We start from the raw sequence: 22,646 nt of genomic DNA on the forward strand, positions 1-22,646 counted from the left end.
AATGGCAACCAGACATTCTGTTTTGGTGACTACAACCTTGGTTTAAGGAGCCATTTGATGCCTAACATGTATCTTGAGTTTCTAACACTGCTTCAAAATTATTCCAATACAAATGCTTTAATGATGATTTGTATGCTTGCTTTTCTCTACCCAGTTACAGACATGGCCAAAATTGTGGAAACCTTTTGGAAGATACAGTGGTGCCTCGTAAGACGAAATTAATTCATTCCGCAAGTTTTGTCGTCTTGCGATTTTTTTCGTCTTGCGAAGCACGGTGTCGGGAAAGTTTTGGAAAAGCTTCAAAAATCACCAAAGTCTTTAAAAACCTCAAAAAAGGCTACCACACCGCGTTCTATGAGTTGCTCCTCGAAGTCAAGTCGCAACTGTATTAACGGTGTTAAGAAAAAGGAAACAAACTTGCAAGACGTTTCCGTCTTGCGAAGCAAGCCCATAGGGAAAATCGTCTTGCGAAGCAGCTTAAAAAACAAAAAACCCTTTCGTCTAGTGAGTTTTTTGTCGTGCGAGGCATTCGTCTTGCGAGGTACCACTGTATGTATTTCTGAGGTTTGATGGCTTATAACAAGTCATTTTTATAATAATGCCATAAAATTATATATCATTAGAAAGAATATAATGCAACAAACTCTTTAATTATTCTATCAAAAGTTATACACAAATAAAAGAAAAAATAATAAAGGGTAACTTCTCGTCATTTCAGTTAGTACTTAGTTTAGAAACCTTTTGCCACAATTGCAGCTCTACAACACCATCCAATGGAGGTAACCAATGATTTTAGTTTGTCAGGTTTTATAATGTGGAAACAAAGATTATATGATTGCTTCTATCAATTGTGCTTTATTCCTTGGTTGCTTCTGACTAGTTTCTTCAATCGACTCTACAGATTTTCCATTGGAGTCAGCTCAGGGCTACTGTATCACTTTCTAGACATGGGATGTGGTGACGCTGTGGTCTAAACCACTGAGCCTCTTGGGCTTGCTGATTGGAAGGTCAGCAGTTCAAATATGTGTGGCAGGGTGAGCTCCCGTTGCTCTGTCCCAGCTTCTGCCAACCTAGCAGTTTTGAAAAGACACCAGTGCAAGTAGATAAATAGGTACCGCTGTGGCAGGAAGGTAAATGGTGTTTCTGTGCACTCTGGCTTCCATTTTGGTGTTCCGTTGTGCCAGAAGCGGTTTAGTCATGCTGGCCACATGACCTGGAAAGCTGTCTGTGGAAAAACACTGGCTCCCTCAGCCTGAAGTGAGATACACGCCGCACCCCATAGTCGCCTTTGACTGGACAACAATCCAGGGGTCATTTACCTTTACCTTTTACCTATCGCTTTCTAGGTAACCAGTTAACTCTTTTCACTCTGTTTGTCACTGATCAGGTTTGAGTTAAAGAAATCCAGTTCTTGTTACATAGGGCAGATGTGCTTTCTTCTTCTGGTTATTTGGCTATAACTTTAGTTTTATTGGCAACCTGATCTTGCAATATGAATGGTGGGTACAATCTCTCCATAATGGAATTAACAAGGATCTAAGATACACCTCAATACTTGGAAGCAAGGGGATATGAGAAAGAAAGGAGTGTTCTTTTGTGATGGTAGACATACGGAGTCAATAATTGTGCACTATAAAACTGTTCCTAGCCTTTTTTTCTGTAGAAATAGGCCAGCAATTCACTTCAACCTCAAAAAGGGAGGGTAAAGGGGCAGGAAAAAAACTAAGGGCTTGAGTCATGCATATAAAACCCCTAACTTGCTAGGGGAATAGGGACAGACCACCAATGGAAAGGGCAGACTTTAATATTGCATAGAAGAAGAAGAAACACTCCAGTACAGGTGAAGGGAAGGGTTAAAAAGAGAGCCTTGCTTTAATGGTGGAAAATGGTTTGGCCACTGCCTACAGAAGCCAAAAGGTGAAAGTGAGTGAGGCAAAAACAAAGGGGGGGATAGAATTCCCTCCACTGGAATAAATTAAAATCACATTAATTAGAACAAATGTTTAAAAAGGAACACAGTTCCCTTATCTGAATGTGTTGTCAGGGCTTCCCAGTCCTTTAATGGCACCTGGCCCTTTCAGTATGCCCCACTCTGCACCAGCTGGCACCCACCGGGCAATAACTCCTGAGAAGAACACATTCGGACATTGCCTGGAGACTCCACTTGTGGAAGAAGGATGAGGCACTCTCCATCAGCTGCCAAGAAGGAAGGGGAGACAGGGCGGATATAAAAATCTTCAGAAAGAGAGAAGAATGTGGGTGAAATCCAGTGGAAATACAGGCAACAGGTTAGATAATCAGGCTGCCCAAATAAGGCATCTCTTCAGGTATTGGCTTAAAGTGATCCTTGCTTCTTGTGAGAGGTATTTTTCAGGCAGTTCTCCTAAGTCCCATCAGGTGTGATCTGAGAGCAGCATTAGAAATTAGCCAGGCACCAGGTGCATTTTGCTACTGGCATGGGTCCAATTGTGACCATGTAGAGATTTCTGGGTGCCAAGTTGGCAACCACAGTTAAAAAACCTTTGCCTTAGTCCATAGATAATACAATTTCCATTGTGCTTGTTTCTCCCTCTTCCATACTGGAAACAAGTTAATTGTTGTAAGAGCAAGCTACAGTCAAGCAATGTAGCTGAGATCATAGAATCACAGAATTGCAGTGCTGGAAGGGACCCCGAGGGTCATCTAGTCCAGAATAGACATTCTGTTGTGGTGACTACAACACAGGTTTAAAGCGCCATTTAGCCCCATACCTGTATACCTGAGTTTCTAACACTGTCTGAGAGGTGATACCAGCAACCTATGCTTATCTAGCTCTCCTGCTCCCTGGGGAAATAGTAATGAAATAGAAAAGACTCCATTCTCTTTGGGAAGGAGCCTCCCATGGAACTGTGAGGCAGCTCTGGGAAGAACTGATGAACTCAGGGCTTGGAACTTACTGCCAAGGAGACTGGTCAGGAAAAAGAAGACTCGGTAACAAAATGTTTTGTAAATGACTTTGTATATTTTGGACTAATAGAAAACCAATAAAATGGAATTAAAAAAGACAACAACTTAGATATTCTGAGGAAACCACAAGACTGAAGCAGTCCTGAGAAGAAGAGGTAAAGGACTTGCTGGTGAGAACAATCTAGGGGAAGCAAATAATGTGAAGTAATACTGCTGGAATGAAACACTGCTGAAAGCTGACTAGACATGAGCTAGTGCCTTTGTTTGGACCCCTCTGCTTGGCATGGTCCATGGAAAGCATGGAGTATGCCCCCTTTGACATTCTTCTTCCACAGGAGCCACCTGTTCATTTTTACAAAAAGTTCTCATTTAAATCAATACTTTTGGGGAATTTCTAATGTAATCCATTACAACTGTCCTGAGTTCCCCTGCCAACCCACTGCTGGCTCAATATTAAGTCCTGCCAAACTGACCATATACAGTCTATTCAGTTACCCTGGAGTTGTCATGTGGAATCAAGAAAATATTTTTTTTAAAAAAAACTTCAACCGAAGCAGCCAACATATGAAGTCACCTTTCTTTTTACCAGATATTGCCTCTGACTCAACCCTTTTGGTTGCGATCAGATTAACTGGAGTGTGATCAAAATTTCCCGATCATTTGAATAGATCCAAACCCTGTCAAAAGCAGTGGGAAGATCAGAGTCAAAGGCACTATCTGATAAAAAGAAAAGTTGACAGAAAAGGCACCATGTTCACACAGTTCCACATTCAAGATGCAATGGGAAAGGAATAATTGGGATTATACTATTGCCTTAGAACGCACTCCTCTTTGTTCCTTTGCAGCCACCATTTTAACTTTCCTGTGTCTGACATCAGGTGATAGGAGTGGGTGTTGTCAATAAAAGCCTTTATTCTGTTTAGGCCTTGACTGAAGTCTGGTACTTGCAGATCTCTGGGTAACAGAGAACATGGTTTCTGGTGACAACTCAGCTCTCGCTGATTAGGATGAGATCATGGATTGAGTGCACCCGTGTTATCTAGCTATGGCTGGTAGCTAGCTCCAGGTCAGCATGGAGACCTGCTTAATTAACAGCAACTGTGCATCTGTGCGAATGCAGTAACTCAAATACTGGAAATTTCCAGCCAACCAAGCTTCTGACCAGTTGGGAAATTTGGGTTCAGTTGCTAGACCATTTTCTATATGTCCCAGTTGTTCCTATGCAGAGAACAAAATAAGCTCCTGACAAGCCCATTTAAACAAATGTATATACTGTACATATACTGCAAGTTACTAAAAAACTTCTGAGTTATAATATACAAGTGACACAAAATAAACAGTAATTGACCAAGCATTTCAGAACCTACAAGTGAACAGAAGTTTTCCCCATCTGTTTTAAAATAATGTAGGATGCCAAAAGCAGCAACTGGTTTGCATCAGCTGAGAGAGGGCATCCCACTTCAGCATTAAAAGATTATGCAAGAAGCACATCAAGATCAAAGGCAGCTAATGCAACAAAATTCCACACAGTAAGGACTGTCATCACAGAAAGAGGGCAAAGTTACTGCATCACTGCAGTAGAGACAGAGATCTAATCACAGGTCATTGTACAAGGCACTATGAAAACAACTCTTGCTCTACACACTCCAGGCAAAACTCTTTTAGCAAAGCATTAAAAAGCACAAAGAAAGAAAGAAACTAATCACTTTCAAAAACAATTATGATGTATTAACTGTTTGCCAAATTCATTACATGCACTATGACACAGAAAGCTTTGAATGATAGCAAGGAGGCTGTACAGATATTTATTAGCATGTTCCTTTTTCATTATCTCCCAAGAGAGCAAGGAAAGATGTTTGAAAAGAGTTTGTCAGCAACAATACTAAAAATACAATAGACTTCCAGCTTATCAATTTATCATTAAAAATTGAAAGCTTTCCTTTTTAAATTGTAGAAACAACAGACCATGAAGATGGTTTACAGCAACAATGCCAACCATTTTAGTGTTAAAAGAAATGGAAAAGGCATTCTGAAACACACCATTGTGTATTGGGGATAGGTGCTTCACCAAGCCCTGAAATAAGTTTTACTGGATTACTAAACAAGGGACATACATAGGATTTGGAATCAGAAGAGTAATTTCAAATGTTGAAAAATACAGACTACATTCAGGTATTTGGTCCAGGAGTACAATCTGGCTGTCTGACATGCTTTGACATTTATGTTCACAATATAGTCTTTCAAGTTCTAGATCAGTTAAAATGTGATGAATTTTTAGAAAAGCTTATTTAAGCTTCTGCAAACTTCCTACTTTCTCATATCCACAAAGAGCAGCATGAGGGTTAGAATCAGAAATTATGGGTTGTTATGACACCAATTAACATTTAAGAAATAAAACAGTCATGCTAATTATTCTGAAGGGTGGGATAGCATATAAACAATATTAAAATTTCCCACTTCTAGACATTTCCTTCAAATATGCATCAGACTGGGTCCAACAGGGCTGACTCCCAGGTAAGGCTGCAAACCTGTGAAAACATATGATAAAAATCTGAATTTTTTAATAGTATTATCAAGAGTAGCTAAATAATTATAGGATGCAGCTTCAATCTGTCTGTGGCTGCCCTGTATGGTGATTCATTCAACTACAGGCAGCAGCCTTCTCGGTGATAAACCTTCCATACTAACATCCCACTCATGCTAACCACTGGATCTTTGTCAGTAGGAAGAAGTATAAAAGTTTTTGTTTTCAAGGTGAGGTTTGCTCAAGCAACAATGTCTTCCTGAGCATTGGCATTTTCCTACATCTTTGGTTAGTCACTGGTCTTGACTTTTCCTTTGTCCCATAGTTTCCAGTTCATGGCTCACTCCAGACTCCTGCCCACAGCACAGCACTGACAATATCCAAATATATTGCTACATCTTAATTATAAGGATATTTTATGAGCTTTCTTCACTGAAAGGTACTGTATATTCTTTGTGCAGTATGTTACTGAGGTCAGCAAATCATATATAAACCAAGATTTAAAAAACTTTCCGAATGTTTACTGCTGTTGATGGTTTTCAACATTTCCTTCCAATTTTCTGCAACAGTAAAATACTAAAATATACCCTAGTACCTTCAAGAGTAGAAGTCTGACTTTCCATTGCAAATACATATTTCTCATATATATTTCTCTCTCTCTCTCTCCCTCTCTCTCTCTCTCTCTCACACACACACACACACATATATGCACATATATATATATATATACACACACACACACACACACACCCCCAAACAATACAACCCTATGAGCCAAATTATATATGGTATACTTTCTTAGCTTGAGTTCAAAGGGGAAGTGGTTTTTTATTAGTTATTTTTATGTTTTCTGCTACATTTCAATGCCCTACAGACAACTCCCAATTTATGCAGGGGTTGTGTTCCAAGGCACTGTGTGTTTAAGTGAAATCTCGTATAACACCATTGAAAAAGCGTGGAAACACCCCATTCTGTTCCCATCCCCCCCTTTTTGTGATATTTTTGGGTCACTTCCAGGTTCAGTGTGATGCACATGTGCACACACAAATTGGATGCACCTAAAATGGCGGCTGCCTGTACTAAAAAAAATCCATTATGCCTTCAAAAATGTATGGTTTTACATCACTAGTTTACATCACAAGTCTTGTAAAGGTAAATAACTGCATGCAATTTTAGCCAGCATAATGTACACACTGCATATGTTTTGGCATTCTCTGCTATTCCAGTTCACTAATTCTGGGCACTCTCATATGGTGAGTACAGGAATTCTGCAAACTCTGGAACAGCATCAGTTTTAAAATTGTGCTGTTTGCTCCCATTCAGTACAACAAAGCCACACACTAACACAATATTGCTATATCACTGATAGCTTCAGCAGTCTCTCTCAAAATGCATGGCTTCTAGAAGTGTGTATGACCACTCTTTTAATATTAAATGCAATGTGGTTCCAATTCACTTAATTGAAGACATAAAGCTAAAAGTCAACTGTTCATTATGACAAGATATTGAATGTATGTTCCATCCTTCCATATAAGCAGTTTCAAAGAGAGAGTTTGTTTGGGACCGTTGCATCCATAATTTGCAGCTGGACAGAAGGTTGCACCACTTCCATCTCAAGTACTCAGTTGCAAAACACTTTCCTTCCCTACTCTCATTTGCCTTCCTCTCGCAACTGCTACTAGCTGCTCCAGGGGCAGACTGTCCCAATGCAAAACACCTCAGATATTGTCACAACCTCCTCCTGTCTCAGGCCGTCTGCTGCAAGGCGTTGATGCCTCCAAAAGAAAAGGCAGAAGCCTGACAGTCAAACAGTGAGGAAGAGCATGACAACCTTCCAAATTTGATCTGTTCATATTTTAGAGAAATATATTAAGATAAAGCTTACAGCACAGTGAACACACTTTTGAGATCTCTTTATGTATCATGCACCCCTGGCTTTATCTCAATTAACTTGCAAAGTCAAGGAGTCATTCAGGAGGAAATGTTGGCAAGAGATTATCAGATAAAGGGAGGAACTGAAAGGTCACAGATAAAATAGTGACAGCCTAAGTAAGAGGGAGAAGATATTTTAAAAATTGTCATGGACAATTAGAAGATTACTAAATGGCATTAGAAATGTTTTACAAACCTCAAATGTTTTACCCTGGTCAGTTCTTTCCAAACCACACAAAGTCATCAAACTTTCATAGTGAAAAGAAACACCTAACTGTAAAATCTCCAGAAGAAGTGAAAGAATTCATTCATTCCATTTATATGCTGCTTTTCTGCCAAAGGCACCCAAGGTGGTTTACAATTTTAAAGGACTAAAACAAATGACATAACATTTAAAGTTGGCCGGGGGCGGGGGACGGATGTCCTTAACAACTACAGTTTAAAACATGCTGATGATATTATTTCTCAAGTAAATGTAACTGAAGTAGTGAGAAAACATTAGTTTGTTCCAGGGTCCAAGAGTATCCTCTTATCTTACGAGCATTATGCACCAGGTAACCTGGAAAAACTTGTACCCTGCAACCACTTGAGCTCTACTCATGTTCAGTTTTCATATTATTTATTATTTATTAATACTTATTACAAAGATGGAAAGAATGTTCATGTTTTTATGTGAAAACAATTTTGTCCTTTCTTCTGGAAATGTCTGATCATTCATTTTAAATAAATATGAAAATGATCAGGAAGCAATTAAAAAAAAGTGATTGTAGCATCTTGGCAGGTATACAGAAAACAAAGAAAGACCTATCTCCTTTTAAAAAAAACAATTATGCTTTACAAGAGGCATGTAGGATAAATAATCAAGTTATTTGATTATGATCATTTATTAAGTCTATTTAATTGCAAAACTAATGGTTTTTAAAATAACTATAGCAACCAGTTGCCCACATGACTGTTTAGCAAGTCAATCAGTTTTAAAATAGAAAACTTACCTGTATCAATTCACTATTGCCAGCAATAGAAAGCTGGTATCTATTGACTCACTTATATACCCAACTTCTTCCTCCAAATTTGAACCTAGATTTGGGCCACATGGATAAGCAGCACAAAGGAGCAAAACCAGCCATTGCAACCCAATTTTGAACCCAAATACCAGTTTCTTAGTTGTCCACCAAAATCTCAAAGATTGTCTCTTGTCCAATAACTTATGGCAAGTGACAATTCCTTTCATACAAGCAGCAGGCCTCCTTTCTAATTTGCTTCAGCTTTTCCTTAGCATTGATCATTCCAACTGTAAATGCCCCTTTTTTGTTCCACATTCATCAGAACGGGAGCTCATCTTTGCTTTTCCAACTGCCAATCACCACAGGCTGCAATATGTCTGCTTCAGCAAAGTTAGAGCAAAGGAAAGGTTAAACAATAGACTCTGACTTTTTATTCCCAGCATTTTATCTTTATGTATGAAGCATTATTTTTTATTTGGCAGAATATTCCAGCATGCAATTCTGCATCTGAATCCCAAAGTGGCACTGTCTTTTGAGTCTCAAGAGCTATTCCTGAATGTCTGAATTAGCTGAGAGAAAGCCAACTGCTGACAAGAGAGAAAATCTTGTGAAAGCACGACAAGGGGGAGAGGTGAGAAGGAAAAGAAGGGCATTCTGGAAGCAATAAAAAAAAAACACCACTTGTGCTTAATCTAGCAGGATGTGTTGATGTGTGTGTAAAATATTGGGGGATGGGTCACTTATCATAAATAAAAACTAGAAAATGTGCTCCTCTGCAGGTTCTGAATATAATTTTGGTTCCCAGTTTGCAACTCATTGTCTACCCTATAAACTTAATACATACATACATACATACATACATACAAACATAAGGTAAAAGGTAAAGGGACCCCTGACCATTAGGTCCAGTCGTGGCCGACTCTGGGGTTGCGGCGCCCATTTTGCTTTATTGGCCAAGGGAGCCGGCGTACAGCTTCCGGGTCATGTGGCCAGCATGACTAAGCTGCTTCTGGCGAACCAGAGCAGCGCACGGAAATGCCGTTTACCTTCCCGCCGGAGCAGTACCTATTAATCTACTTGCACTTTGACGTGCTTTCGAACTGCTAGGTTGGCAGGAGCAGGGACCGAGCAACGGGAGCTCACCCCATCGCGGGGTTTCGAACCGCCGACCTTCTGATCGGCAAGTCCTAGGCTCAGTGGTTTAACCCACAGCGCCACCTACATACATACATGCATAGACTTAGTAAATAATTTTTAAATACCACAATGGATTAAGCATTTAGAAACATGAAGAACTGTGCACTGCATATGGAATTTAGAGCAAAGGAGAAGTTCTATTGCTTATGCATATCACAGCAAGCCAAGATTTGAAGTTAAAAAGACTCTCTGGCATTAACTCAACACGGATTATGTAGCACTTTGTACCATTCCCAATTCTAGATGTCAGTTTCAGAGATTGAGAAATAAGAAGCATCTTACAGATGACTTCATGTCATCAGCAAAGTTGTCTTTAAAAAAAAGTCTTCTTTTCCGATTACGTTGTCAGTTGGGGCATCAGTTAGTTGATGCCGCATCCATCCTTTGCCACAGATTTAGCACCCTCTCCTCCCTTGAAAGCATGACTTACTTTATAAACTGTCCCCAAATTTCCAACATCTTCACTAAAATAATTAGTAGGTTCCTTATGTAAACTATCATTTATGTTAATTTGAAATGTTTCATTGTGTGCTATTAATGGAAGTGTGCCCTCTTAAAAGCCAGGTAAACAAAACGTGTTCTGGCTATGTATCATATGCATCAATGTGGACTAGTGTTGTAAGAATAAACTCATAAAATAGCAAAGTCAGAACCATTCCCCCCCCACACACACACACATTAAGATATTTTTAGAACAAATAAGACTGAGAACTGATATTTTGAGTAACAAAATTTTTGGAAACAAAGCACAGAGTGACAGAGAAAATGAAATATTTGTTCAGTGTTTGTAAACTATTTTTCAAGAACTACGTCCATTTTTCCTGTATTTATGAAATTTAACATAATATGAAAACAAAAGAAAAGAAAAACCACATATACAGGATTTAAAAGCTTAACAGACATAATCTGAAAAAAAGGATAAATTATAACACTATACAGTTGCAAATCATTAATAAATTTATTATTCAATAAACAAAGATAATCTTTCTATGAACCTCTTGATATAAGATCTAAAATAACTTTTTGGAAAATATGTTTAACGAAGTTAACTATTTCCCAAATCTTCTTAAACCACCCAGATTTGTGTAATGCATGTTTTCGTACAATTAGCAACAACTATTTCTAAAAGGGTAAGCTACCGATAACCGAATGATTAATTGTAAATATACCTGTTCTACTTACTCTTTTAGAAAACCTAGTAAAACTTTTCCAGAATCCAAAGTTAAACCAAATTAAGGGGGTACTGTCTATTAGACAAAATTTCTTTTCATGTGTCTTTTAAAAAAGCTGTGTTAAAAAATTATCATAAGAAGACTGTCCAACATATTTGAATAAATAGTACTAGGTGTATTTGAAGTTAAATACCACCTACACTGGACGCAGGTGGCGCTGTGGGTTAAAGCCTCAGCGCCTAGGACTTGCCAATCGAAAGGTCGGCGGTTCGAATCCCCGCTGCGGGGTGCGCTCCTGTTGCTCGGTCCCAGCGCCTGCCAACCTAGCAGTTCGAAAGCACCCCCGGGTGCAAGTAGATAAATAGGGACCGCTGACTAGTGGGAAGGTAAACGGCGTTCCGTGTGCTGCGCTGGCTTGCCAGATGCAGCTTGTCACGCTGGCCACGTGACCCGGAAGTGTCTGCGGACAGCGCTGGCCCCCGGCCTATAGAGTGAGATGGGCGCACAACACTAGAGTCTGTCAAGACTGGCCCGTACGGGCAGGGGTACCTTTACCTTTTACCACCTACACTAAGTTTTCATTTAAGTCTGTGCTGATCAAATTTGTTACTTCATAACAGAAAATTCATATCCATTCTTTATGTTGCATATTGCAATTTAGAACTTAATCTATACTGACTTTTCTCATTACTGTATTTAACTTACTCATAAGTAAGTCCCATTGTGTTCAAAACATTTACTACCAGTTAAGTGCAAAGAGGATTAGTTTCATTTTGTACAAGTTCAGTACTGTCATTTCTGGCAAATATCATTTTGATCTACATCAGTTCAAAACACAATATTCAAGACATTCCAAGTGAAATCTGAAAATAGTAACTTGTAAATATATATTTACTGTTCTGGTAAGAATAAGCAGTAACATTTTCGGTATGGATTTATGTATCTTGTTGTAGCACAGCTTTCAGAATCTGATTGGCTTTTTCACTAAAACCTGAAGGTCCACCAAACAGGGATGGGGCAGAATAGTTAATCAGAAAAAAGGTGGAAACGCTCTTAAGAATTTAGGTACAGGATGTTTCTGAGTCTCAGTGCAGAATTTTGTCATCAGGACTAAAACCAAATTCACTTGAATAGTTTAAGCATTGCAGATACTGAAAAGGAATCTGCTGGTTTAAGAGCAGAAAGACAAGATAAATAAAGTAAAAACAAATTCTGGCTCTGTGAGCCATTTCAAATGTCTAAGCAACTGCTTCAAAAGTTTTGCACTTTTTATTAAAAAGTACTGTCACATTGATTTTATTGTTGTATTAAATTTGATTCTCTTCTTTTCTATGACTTTATGATCCTGTTTTGAATTTATTTGTTTGAATGTTTATTAGAAATCGCCCATGTTATTTAGCTAAATAGTAAAAATAAAATATTAACTTCAACTAAAACAAGTAATGATTAAATCATTTAAACAAAGGGCTAGGACAATGAGTTTCGAGTCATACCTTGAAAACAGAAAGCTCTATCCTAGCCATTTCACCATGAACTCATTAACATAATTAGATCGTTCTAAATTCATGATCTCAGTGACAGGTACAGACTTGACTTTTAAACGAATTCTGTAAATGTCAAAACTATCCCATCAGTGACCACACAACATTTTTAAATGAACATAGGCTCATGCTAAAATTAAATATATAAATAAGGCCTACAATAAATGATTTTCTTGTTCCCTGGGCAACAACATGGCAATTTCTCAAGCTTTGGAAACCTTTTGTTTTTATAGTTCACACTCATCTGTTCACCCAACTTCAGGACATTAGTTCAGTGTGGGTTGAGAAGTGGACATTAAACTAATGTGCTGAGACACTGAGCAACCCAACCCCTTTCCCCTCCTTTTCAAAGAAGTAAAAATGCAGGAACCAGGATCCTGCCTCTCAAACATGGAAAGCATTTCTGTACATGTTAGCTCCCCAGTAACCAAAACAATTAAGTCCAACAAAATATTCAGAGGATTTACAGTTTAAGCAGTACAGAATATATAATTGTTCAGATACACCTTGGCTTAGATTGACAGCCATGACACCTTAAATTGCAGTCTATGAGACACAACATGAAAACAACTATTCTCTGAAATTAACGTGTAACCTTGTCTATTAACTCTGGCAACATGTACCTCTTTTTTTATAGCCACGTGTCAAGGAGAGGGGGAAACGTTACAGCTATTCAGATTAAGATTAGCTGTACTCTGCATTTCCCAATTGTGTAGAGTTTAGTTATGTTTCTTTGCTTCTGTATTGGAAAAGCTCTATAAGAGCTAACCCTTTTATTGAAAAGGATTCTGAAGTGTTATAAAATCAATTCATCAATGCCTAGTAATTTAAAGTTTAGCTTTTGAAGCAATATTTTCACACCTCCTTTGGAAGCATTGGTGTTGAACCTGGTCAGATACAAGCAGATGGAGATTTCTATACGAGAAGGCACTTTAGCAGTTAGGAGTTTTCCAAGAAGTCAAACAAGAGACTAATTGGTGGAGCCACAGAGAGTCTCCCTCTTCCTTCCTTTCCACGACACCAGAAGTCTTCGTCTGCTGTACAAGCAAGGAAAAGTTAGACTACAAGTGCTTCTGCAGCAACAGAACCCCTGCACTGTTCTAGAGCTTGGGTTTCTGATGTGGTACTCTCAGGCACAAATGGGTTCTTACTAGAGGCCGGGTCATTTTCCATACTCCAGAAACACTCCCTAGTACAAAGCACTTTTATAATACCATTTAAACATGCATTAGTGCTCCAACACTGGGAAATCAAGTGATGAAATCCCTGTGAAAGGAAAAGGAGGCCTGGATAAATTACTCTTGACACACTAATCGCCTAGACTGTACTTCATATTCAGAGATGCATAAGACTATCCAGGTTGTTTGGTCAGCTGTCACTACCATAAGAAACAAGCATCTTTCAGAAAGTTTGCTACTACTCTGAAAAGCCAAATATATCTACAATGTATTACATTTTATTCCACATTTCCTCTAAAAAGGAGGTTAGACTAGATGACTCTCGGGATACCATTCAACTCTACAATTGTATGAGTCTATGAAACACTTTAGTGTGGAGTACATAGTTTCCCTTCCCTTCTCTCCATTCACACAAACACTTTTTACTTTCTTGTAACTTTATAAGATAGGTTAGGCTGAGAGATAACAACTGGCCCAAGGTCACCTAGTAAACTACATGGCTGAACCTGCTTCTAGCCAATCCAAGTTCAACACTATCTGACATACCATGCTAACAACAATCTATGGGTTACAAAAGCTCTAAGTGGAATACAACATTAATTAGAAATATTAGAAAAGCATTCTTCATACTGGTGTGATTAGAAGACCAGTCATGTATTATTATTTTTACTAGACTGAATGTCTAGAGTTATTTTTTTCCATCTGTTGTACACCAAAAGCATGACAGGTGGAATAGAGTAAAGAAAATCAATTATTTTCCAGTTTACAGAAATTTTGCTGTTTACCTGGATATAATACATATTCACACTACAAACTTGAATAACCTCTGATGTGCCTCAAAATTGCTCTTGTACAATCATTAAAAGAAAAATGTGATACCTATAGACTTAAAGATAGAAGCATTCTGGGTAAGTTAAAAGAAGTGAAAGGTTTACTGCTGTGCATTGAAAGCAAATGTAAAGTTAAGCACTGTTTGAAAAGGACAAGAATCTACGTACATGGTTTTACAACTGAAGTTACATGTGATAGGGCAGCCATATGGCTTTTATACACGTTTGCCCAGTTCACACATGAAGTTGCAGAAGGCTGGTGGTGGTGCCTTTTTGTTTTTTACATGAAAGGAGCATACAGGTGAGGAGAACTGAAGTATTTCCTGGTTCACTTTACTGTGCTTCACTGGTTTACTGAATTTTGTCCCCAACTTGGCTTCCCACCCAGGATCAGAGATGGGCTTTAAAAAATTGCTCCAGATATCAGAGCATAACAAGATAAACTGAAAAGTGGAGTTTCACTCCACTCACCCTTGAGCTTCATTTTATATAAACAAACTCCACACCCACACCTTATACGTGAAGAGGGCAGACACGTGGCAGCCTCATCACATTTCGTCAGGTCCTCAAGTATTTCTCCCCCACTCTATGTAGCCTTTATCTGTGATAGATATCCTGCCACTAAACAACAACTAAGACCAATGTAGTGCCGTTCCTTACAAAAAGATCAATAGGAACATCTCATTTGACAAAAAAATTGGATTAATATTTAAGGACACAAGTGAACCTCAGCATTCCACAATGATTATTTTTCAGTGAACTGACAAATCGAAGGCTGGAATCAAATGTATATCTGACAGTAAACCCTAGACTCAGTGAGACTTATTTCTGAGTAAATATTTTTTACTCAACACTGTAAATCTCCTTTTAGTGTAATCCAGAAATTTCATAGATCAATACTGTCCTCTTGAATCAACAGGGGTGAGCTGCAAAATGCAACTTTGCAATGTTAACCACCACGAACTATTCATCTCTAAAATGTATCCATATCGACTTAGCACTGTTCTGGAACATACCGTATTTTTCGCACCATAGGACGCACTTTTCCCCCTCCAAAGATGAAGGGGAAATGTGTGTGCGTCCTATGGTGCGAATGCAAGCTTTCGCTGAAGCCTGGAGAGTGAGAGGGGTCGGTGCGCACCGACCCCTCACGCTCCCCAGGCTTCGCACACCCCTCCGCAAGCAGTGGGACCCCAGCGCTGGGCTCCCGCTGCTTGCGAAGAGTTGCCTGCATGCTGAAGCCTGCGCGCGCTGAGCTCAGCGCGTCCAGGCTTCGCGGACCTCTCCGCAAGCAGCAGGAGCGCTCCCGCTGCTTGCGGAGACTTGCCTGCATGCTGAAGCCTGCGCGCGCTGAGCTCAGCGCGTCCAGGCTTCGCGGACCTCTCCGCAAGCAGTGGGAGCGCTCCCACGGTTTGCAGAGAGCTGCCTGTTTGGGGGCTGGGGTCGGGGGAAGCTCGAGCTTGCCCCGCACCTGGGGGGGAAATAATTCCCCCCCTTTATTTCCCCCCCAAAAAACTGGGTGCGCCCTATGGTCCGGTGCGCCCTATGGTGCGAAAAATACGGTAGTCCCTGCAGCGCTACAGTTAAGGCTTGCTAAGACAGAGGTGGGGAAACTTCTCTTCCAAGCAACATGCACTGTAGCCGAGGTGAAAGTGGGCAAAGCAACAAATGTAATTTTTGCCTTTCTATAGTATGCTAGTTTCTACACACACTCCTCTTTATTCTCCACCCAGGCAAGCAAGGCGAATTATCAGAGCTCAATGGCATGTTTCAGCCATGAAAAAACTCTTGAGAGTAAAAAACAGGGTTAGTAAAGGATGTCGTCTGGGGAGAGTTCTGAGGGCCAGACAGAGAGTCCTGCAGGCCAAACATTCCCCATCCCTGTTCCAACATGTTAAATTCTGTTGCCTGCACTTCTGAAAAAAGGAGTCCATTTCTATACACCAGCTAAGATGGATACTACTAAACTCCTGTTGGCAACAAATGTATCAGTCTGTCCATTTGCTATTCTATTAAGCAATAATTGTGTGTGGTTGTGGGGTGCATTTAGTATTCTTGCCAGCTGCATGCATGGAAGAGAATATGCATGTTTGTTCTTAAGCTATATTATGGTGGCCCCCCTTGACATCACTCTTGTTATTGGCTTGCAGATTTCCAGAAGTGCAAGTCAAGGAGCTAATCCCGCCAACTAACACTGATCCTACCACACCCCATTTCTTTGCACCTGAAATTTATGCAAGCCTATGCTGGTTCAGTTACCGTATTTTTCGTTCTATAAGATGCACCAGACCACAAGACGCACCTAGTTTTTGGAGGAGGAAAACAAGAAAAAAAATATTCTGAATCTCAGAAGCCAGAACAGCAAGAGGGATCGCTGCACAGAGAAAGCAGCAATCCCTCTTGCTGTTCTGGCTTCTGGGATAGCTGCGCAGCCTGCATTCGCTCCATAAGACGCACACACATTTCCCCTTACTTTTTAGGAGGGAAAAAGTGAGTCTTATAGAGCAAAAAATACGGTATATAGATTTAGCCAAGCTGCCTAAGTTCCCTATACTGAAGTAAAGAACCAGACTTCTCAGCTGCATCAGTACCAAGTGGAGTCTAATAATGCTGCAACTGGGCAAGGTCAGTTAGACAGTTAAATTGTTTGGGAACAAGTGCGGTTTACTTCCCCATAAATAAGCACAAAACAGGGCTAGCTGCATCCTATCCAGCTCAAAGACATATTGATATTAGATAGGATATCAAACAGCTTTTATATGATCATCCCATTGGGATTTTAAAAGCAGGCGAAGTTGCGCTCAAGTTTACAGCACTTTTACAGTTTCCATAATCATTAGGTGACTGCATTATGGCTGAAACCGTATATGCTGCAAAATACAAGTCAGCCATTTCTAGTTTTAAAATGAAAAACAACATTTTGAACTCAGCACATCATTTTGAACATTCAAAACACTTACACTGCTGTAATATGCTTGGCGTTCCTACCACAGGGCTATCAATATTAGCCCACTTAATAAATGCAGCCTTTCAATGAGACATTAATGTATATACTCATAATCAAAATTTAATCTGAACCATAAAACGGCATTTCATTATTAAGATGCCCATCTGACTCTTTGCCGCCAGCTACAAGGCACCCTTATTTCCCTAATAGGTCTGAAAACCCAAGGCCTCTGGCAGCTTCCACCCACGGCAGTGGCCGTTTCCACACCCCCTTTTTGACAGGAGCCGCCAGACAGCGCTGCCGTTGCCGCTTTCCCTGCAAAAGGTACCCGCCACCAGCAGCACGGCAGACCCCCCGCCGACGGAGCCCACCAGCCTCAAGTCACCCCCAGGTGTAGCCCCGATAAGACAGGAGGACGAAGGGCGCCCACCCCCCGCCGGAGACACGCGGCCAAGCAGCCAGCCAACGTGTTCGCTCCATGTGCCGCCGAGTCAGCCATTCCGGCGTCAGGCTCGCTGAGGAGAGCAACCATTTCCTCCTCCTTCTTCTCCCTCCTGAACGCGGCTGCTTTCCTGGGAGCCCCGAGTCGGCGCGGCGGGTAGGCCGTTTCCCCGCCGCCGCCGCCGCTCCTCCCCGCCCCGCTCTCGACGTTTCCCCGCACCTCCCGGGCCTCCCCCCGGGCCACACTCCGCTCACCTTCCTGGCGGTGGCTGTGGCGGTGGCGGTGCTGCTGTTGCCGCAGCAGCGCTTTCACGTCGCCGTTCTCCTCCCGGCCAGCCGCGCTCGGGCCGCCGCCGCCTCCTGCTGCCGCTGCCGCCACCATGGACGACCCAGGCAGGGCCCCGAGTTTCCTCTTCTCCTTGTCCCGCTTTTCCTTGGGCCTCTTGGTCTTGCTGCCGCCGGCGCTGGTGCTGTTGCTGCCGCCTCCGTCGGCGCCCGAGGCCAGGCAGCGGTGGGAGGGCGGCGGCGGCGGCAGCAGCAACTTGTGGGGCAGCTGAGGCGGGAAAACGAAAGACCCGCCGCCGCTCGCCGCGCTCCCGCCGCCGCCGCCCGAAGAGAACGCCGTGAAACTCCACACGGCGGGGCTTCCGTGTCCGACCGGGGTTGGCGCCCCTGGTATGTGCGGCGGCGGCGGCGGCGGCTGTTGCTGCTGCCTATTACTGCCGCCGCCCTCGCCGTTAACGCGCTTAGGCCCCTTGAGCGTCCGCTCTTCTGCTCCCTTCATGCGCTTGGCAGCTGACGGGAAGCCGCGCGGAGAGGCCCTGCTCTCTGCCGCCAAGTTCGAGGAGAAGGGCTCCGGCTGCGGCGCTACCACCGCGCCTCGTCCGGGACTCGGTGGCGCCGCCATTTTGAGATGCTGCTTGTATTTACCTCACGGCGCTCGTCGCTTGAGAGAGCCCGGGCGGTAGAGGGAGGAGGGGAGAGAGAGAGGGGCGGGCTCACGGCCCGCGAGCGCCACTCTCCCCTCCCAATGGAAGCGGCGCCATGATTGGACGGACAAAGAAAGCCGCCAATCGCCGAGCGGGGTTTGAACTCGGGCCGCTGCGGCCCGCCTGGTCGCTTTCCCACAGCAGCAGCAGCGGCGGCGGCTGCCGCCGCGAGTGGCGCAGTTAGAAAGGGGAGGCCGGGCGAGTCGGAGCTTGTCGCGGATTCCGTGCGTTACTTCAGGTGGTTTAGGGGCAGCGAGAGGCGGCGGCGAAGCTGGAGAGGCGACCGGCCACCTGGGAAAGGGCGGCGGAGGCGGCGTCTGCGTCTTCCATCTCTGCGGCGGGTTAGATTTCCCTTCCTCTCCGCGGCGGCTGAGCGGCTGCGTTGCGCCGCTCTTCCCACGTTGCCCTTCAGAAACGGGTAACGTTCAGCCGAGGGTTGCAGGCGAGACGACTTTCGGTCGCCCAAAACAGGCGTTTGCGCTTAACCGGGCCGCGCTCTCGTCTCTGAAACGGGGCTTCTGAGGGCTGAGCGTGTGGCGCTGAGGGCGGCAGCCATCTTAGAAGAGGCATCTCTCTCCCCCCCCCCTTCCTTCCCTCTCCCTCACACAAGAGAATTACCCCTCCTAAGATGGTGCCCGTGTGAAAAAACCATTACGGTGTCGTCGTCGTCCGAGAACAGTACGTTTTTCTTTCCAGAGATATACAGAGGCGTGTGTACATTATTATTTTTGAGAGCTGTTTAGCAGTAGGTTGCAGTTAAGGCCTACTAAACTCAGGGCGGGGGACTTGTTTCTGAGGAGGTGGCCTGACCTATAATGCTTTCGGGTGGTTAAAACGTTTCATGCGCGCTGCCTGGCTGCGATCCTTACAAGGCAGGAGTGGGGGAGCCGTGGTCTCCCGCATTTTGTTGGGATTTCAACTCCCACGTGCCCCAGCCAGGGGTAGGTAAGCAGGGATGGGAGTTGTAGTCCAATAACACAAGGACTCTGTGAGGAAGGCAGTGTCAGCCTATGCCTGGCAGGGAGGTGGGAGAGGGACGGATGCTGAAGAGGAAGGGGGCAGGTGAGATGGGCAGAGGTTTCCACTGCAGGGCTACCAGCAAGGACACTTGCCTGGAGACAAACTCTGTTGAACACCGTGGGCTTTGCTTTTGAGTAAACATGCAGAAGTTTATGTTGTAAATTTTGTGCAGCAGCCATAGAGTGAAGATAGTTAAAAGTGGATTAATTGCCTCCCTCTGTTCTTGCAATAACTCTGGTTAAATAGTTGATGAGGTGATATATTCTTGCCCTGTGCCCACCTCAAGCATAAATAATTTTTCCTCCTTATAATGCTGGTGTACAGTTACAGTATGCATAATTATGTATTTGTGTGTGTGAACGCTCTTAAAACTCTAAAAAAACCTGAAGTTCTTCCTACACAAATGCTATTTTAAAAGTTAAGAATAAGATCAAATATAGTATACTTGGGGGACCATTATTAAATAATGCTTAAATATAACTTATTGCCATACCTCAAAATAATCTAGCTTTCTTGCTCTGGATAGTGGCTAATGCAAATAAAGTTTCTATGTATGAGGGTCGCTCATTAAAGATTTCCCTTGACCCACTTCCAGTTATTGTAGGAGGATGAAATTGCATGTGTATACATGTATACACCTCTCCATAAGTAATGTGGTAATTTGTAGCTCTGAACTCCTAACAGTTTCTGTGCTACAAATGCTAATGTGGAGTAATGTCTGATAATGGTACCAGTCAAATGCAGAGTGGTTATCAGCTTCCTGTACTTGAAAGGGCGCACATCACAGGAGACGTTTGATGAGATGAAAGGGACTTATGGGGAGGGTGCCCCATCGTGTCAAGTAGTCAAGCACTGCCATCGTCAGTTCAAGTGTGGCCAGACTTCAGTGGAAACAGCTCCTATTCCTGGGCAACCACAGTCCGCCATTGGTGAAGACACCATCCAGCAGGTGGAGGTTGCTGTTTTGGAGGATCCCTGCATAACTGTTCGCCTACTAGCTGCAGATGTCAAGATCAGTGTGGGACCAGCGCAGAGTAGTGATGATAGATTTCCTGGAAAGGGTATAACAATTACTGGGACATACTACACTTCACTGCTGCAGAAATTGCAGGCGGCCATCAAAATCAAGAAGCCATGAAGTTATTTTGGAAGGACAAGTTTTTTCCAGACGATGAAATGCTGGTTTCTCAGGTCAAGTCGTGGCTTCTGAGGCAAACTGCTGACTTCTATAGATGAGGTCTCCACAGCTGCATAAAGCGATGAGAGAAGTTTGTGACTCTTGCTAAAGAGAAGGACTAATAATTGCCTAGTTTCGTTTGTCTTAGTCCGTGAGAAGTACGTCAGGGGAAATCTTTAATGAGTGCCTCTCGGATGTATTCATGATCTATCTTTCCATCATTTCCACCATATATGTATGAATCTCCTTTTGTTTTGTTACACAACCAGCACTTTCCATTCACCTTCTCTCTTACCATTCTATTCCCCCAAAGACTCCAATAAATGAATCCAAATTGGATGGCCATTTGTCATGGAGGCTTTAGTTGAGATTCTTGTATAGCAGGGGGTTAAATTAGATGACCCTGTGGATCTCTTCCAATTCTGCAATTCTTTGATTCCATGAAATACTCATTTGCACCTTGTGCTTCTGCATAGGCCTAATATTGGTATTCCTCAAAGCACTACACATGTCAAAATTTCTGCTTCATAATACTTTTCTAAATGGGGATTCTCAGTCCTCCTTACAGGCTACAATTGCTGTTATTTATTTGCACTTTTTTCTATCTAGATAAAGTTAGATATAATTTCTTGCCATTCTTGTCTAGTGTAAAACTTGTAAATTTTGGAACAGATATATAAGCTAGGCTCTCCCCCCTCCCCCAAAAAAATCATTCATAAAAGCCCTACTCCAATCTGTCTTACGCTATTTCCACATTCAGGGCTAAACATGTCATTATTTTGTTTTTATACAGTATGTATAGCATCCTCCTCACCTTCATCAACATCATCATCTTCAAGAACCTCAAGGCAACTTGCATATAAAAACAAGAATCACTAAAAACAGAAAAGTCAATCTTTAAAATACAATTAAACGTTAATAGGATTATAACTGTATACATATATAACACCTGTTTAAAACATTACAATAAAAACAGCATGGCACCAGCCCTTTAATGAAAAGGAGTCGATTCCGAAAAGCCTATAGAAGCAAGAAAGTCTTCACCTGCTGGCAGAAGATCAGCAAGGAGGAAGCCAGTGTAGCTTCTCTAGGAAGCAGACCAGATCCAGGTGCTTTTGGAAGAAATAGATTTTCTGGATCCATTTCAGTTGGGGGTTAGGCCCGGTTTTGGCACAGAATCTGCTGTGGTCACCCTGTATGATGACCTCTGTCAAGAGAGAGAGACAAGGGAAACACATCCCTGTTAATTCTTCTCGACCTCTCAGTGGCTTTCAGTACCATCAACCATGGTATCCTTCTGGAGCGACTCTCCAAACTAGGGGTGGGTGACACCGCTTTGCAGTGGTTTCAATCCTACTTGGATGGTTGTTCCCAGAGGGTGTTGCTTAGGGAATGCTTTTCAGCCCCACGGAACCTTCAATGTGGGGTTCCACAGGGCTCAATCCTATCCCCTACGTTGTTTAACATCTACATGAAACTGCTGGGTGGGGTTATCCAGAGGTTTGGAGTATGTTGTCAGCAGTATGTTGATGGCACTCAGCTCTATTTCTCCTTTACATCTGCTGGTGAGGCAGTGGAAGTGCAGGGCCAGTGTCTTGCCTCAGTAATGGACTGGATGAGAGCCAACAAACTGAAGCTCAATCCAGATAAGACTGAGGCACTGTTAGTGGGTGTTTCCGTAGAGCAGATAAGCAGGGGATCACCTGCTCTTGCTGGGATTACACTTCCTCTGAAGGAGCAGGTTCATA

The 22,646-nt window shown here is 42.5% G+C and overlaps 1 protein-coding gene across 1 annotated transcript in view; it reads right to left on the bottom strand.

Annotated features, from left to right (window-relative positions):
- Nucleotides 1-18,802, bottom strand: part of RSBN1L (round spermatid basic protein 1 like) — a 43,574-nt gene extending 24,772 nt beyond the window's left edge. Inside the window, exon 1 of the mRNA XM_053407571.1 lies at nucleotides 17,968-18,802. Within this exon, the coding sequence (XP_053263546.1) occupies nucleotides 17,968-18,619 (652 nt within the window). The 5' untranslated portion in view covers nucleotides 18,620-18,802. The remainder of the gene's footprint in view (nucleotides 1-17,967) is intronic.
- Between the last annotated feature and the right edge of the window lie 3,844 nt (nucleotides 18,803-22,646).

This window comes from Podarcis raffonei, chromosome 10 (genome assembly GCF_027172205.1).
Source record: "Podarcis raffonei isolate rPodRaf1 chromosome 10, rPodRaf1.pri, whole genome shotgun sequence".
In the NCBI taxonomy this organism is placed as follows: Eukaryota; Metazoa; Chordata; class Lepidosauria; order Squamata; family Lacertidae; genus Podarcis; species Podarcis raffonei.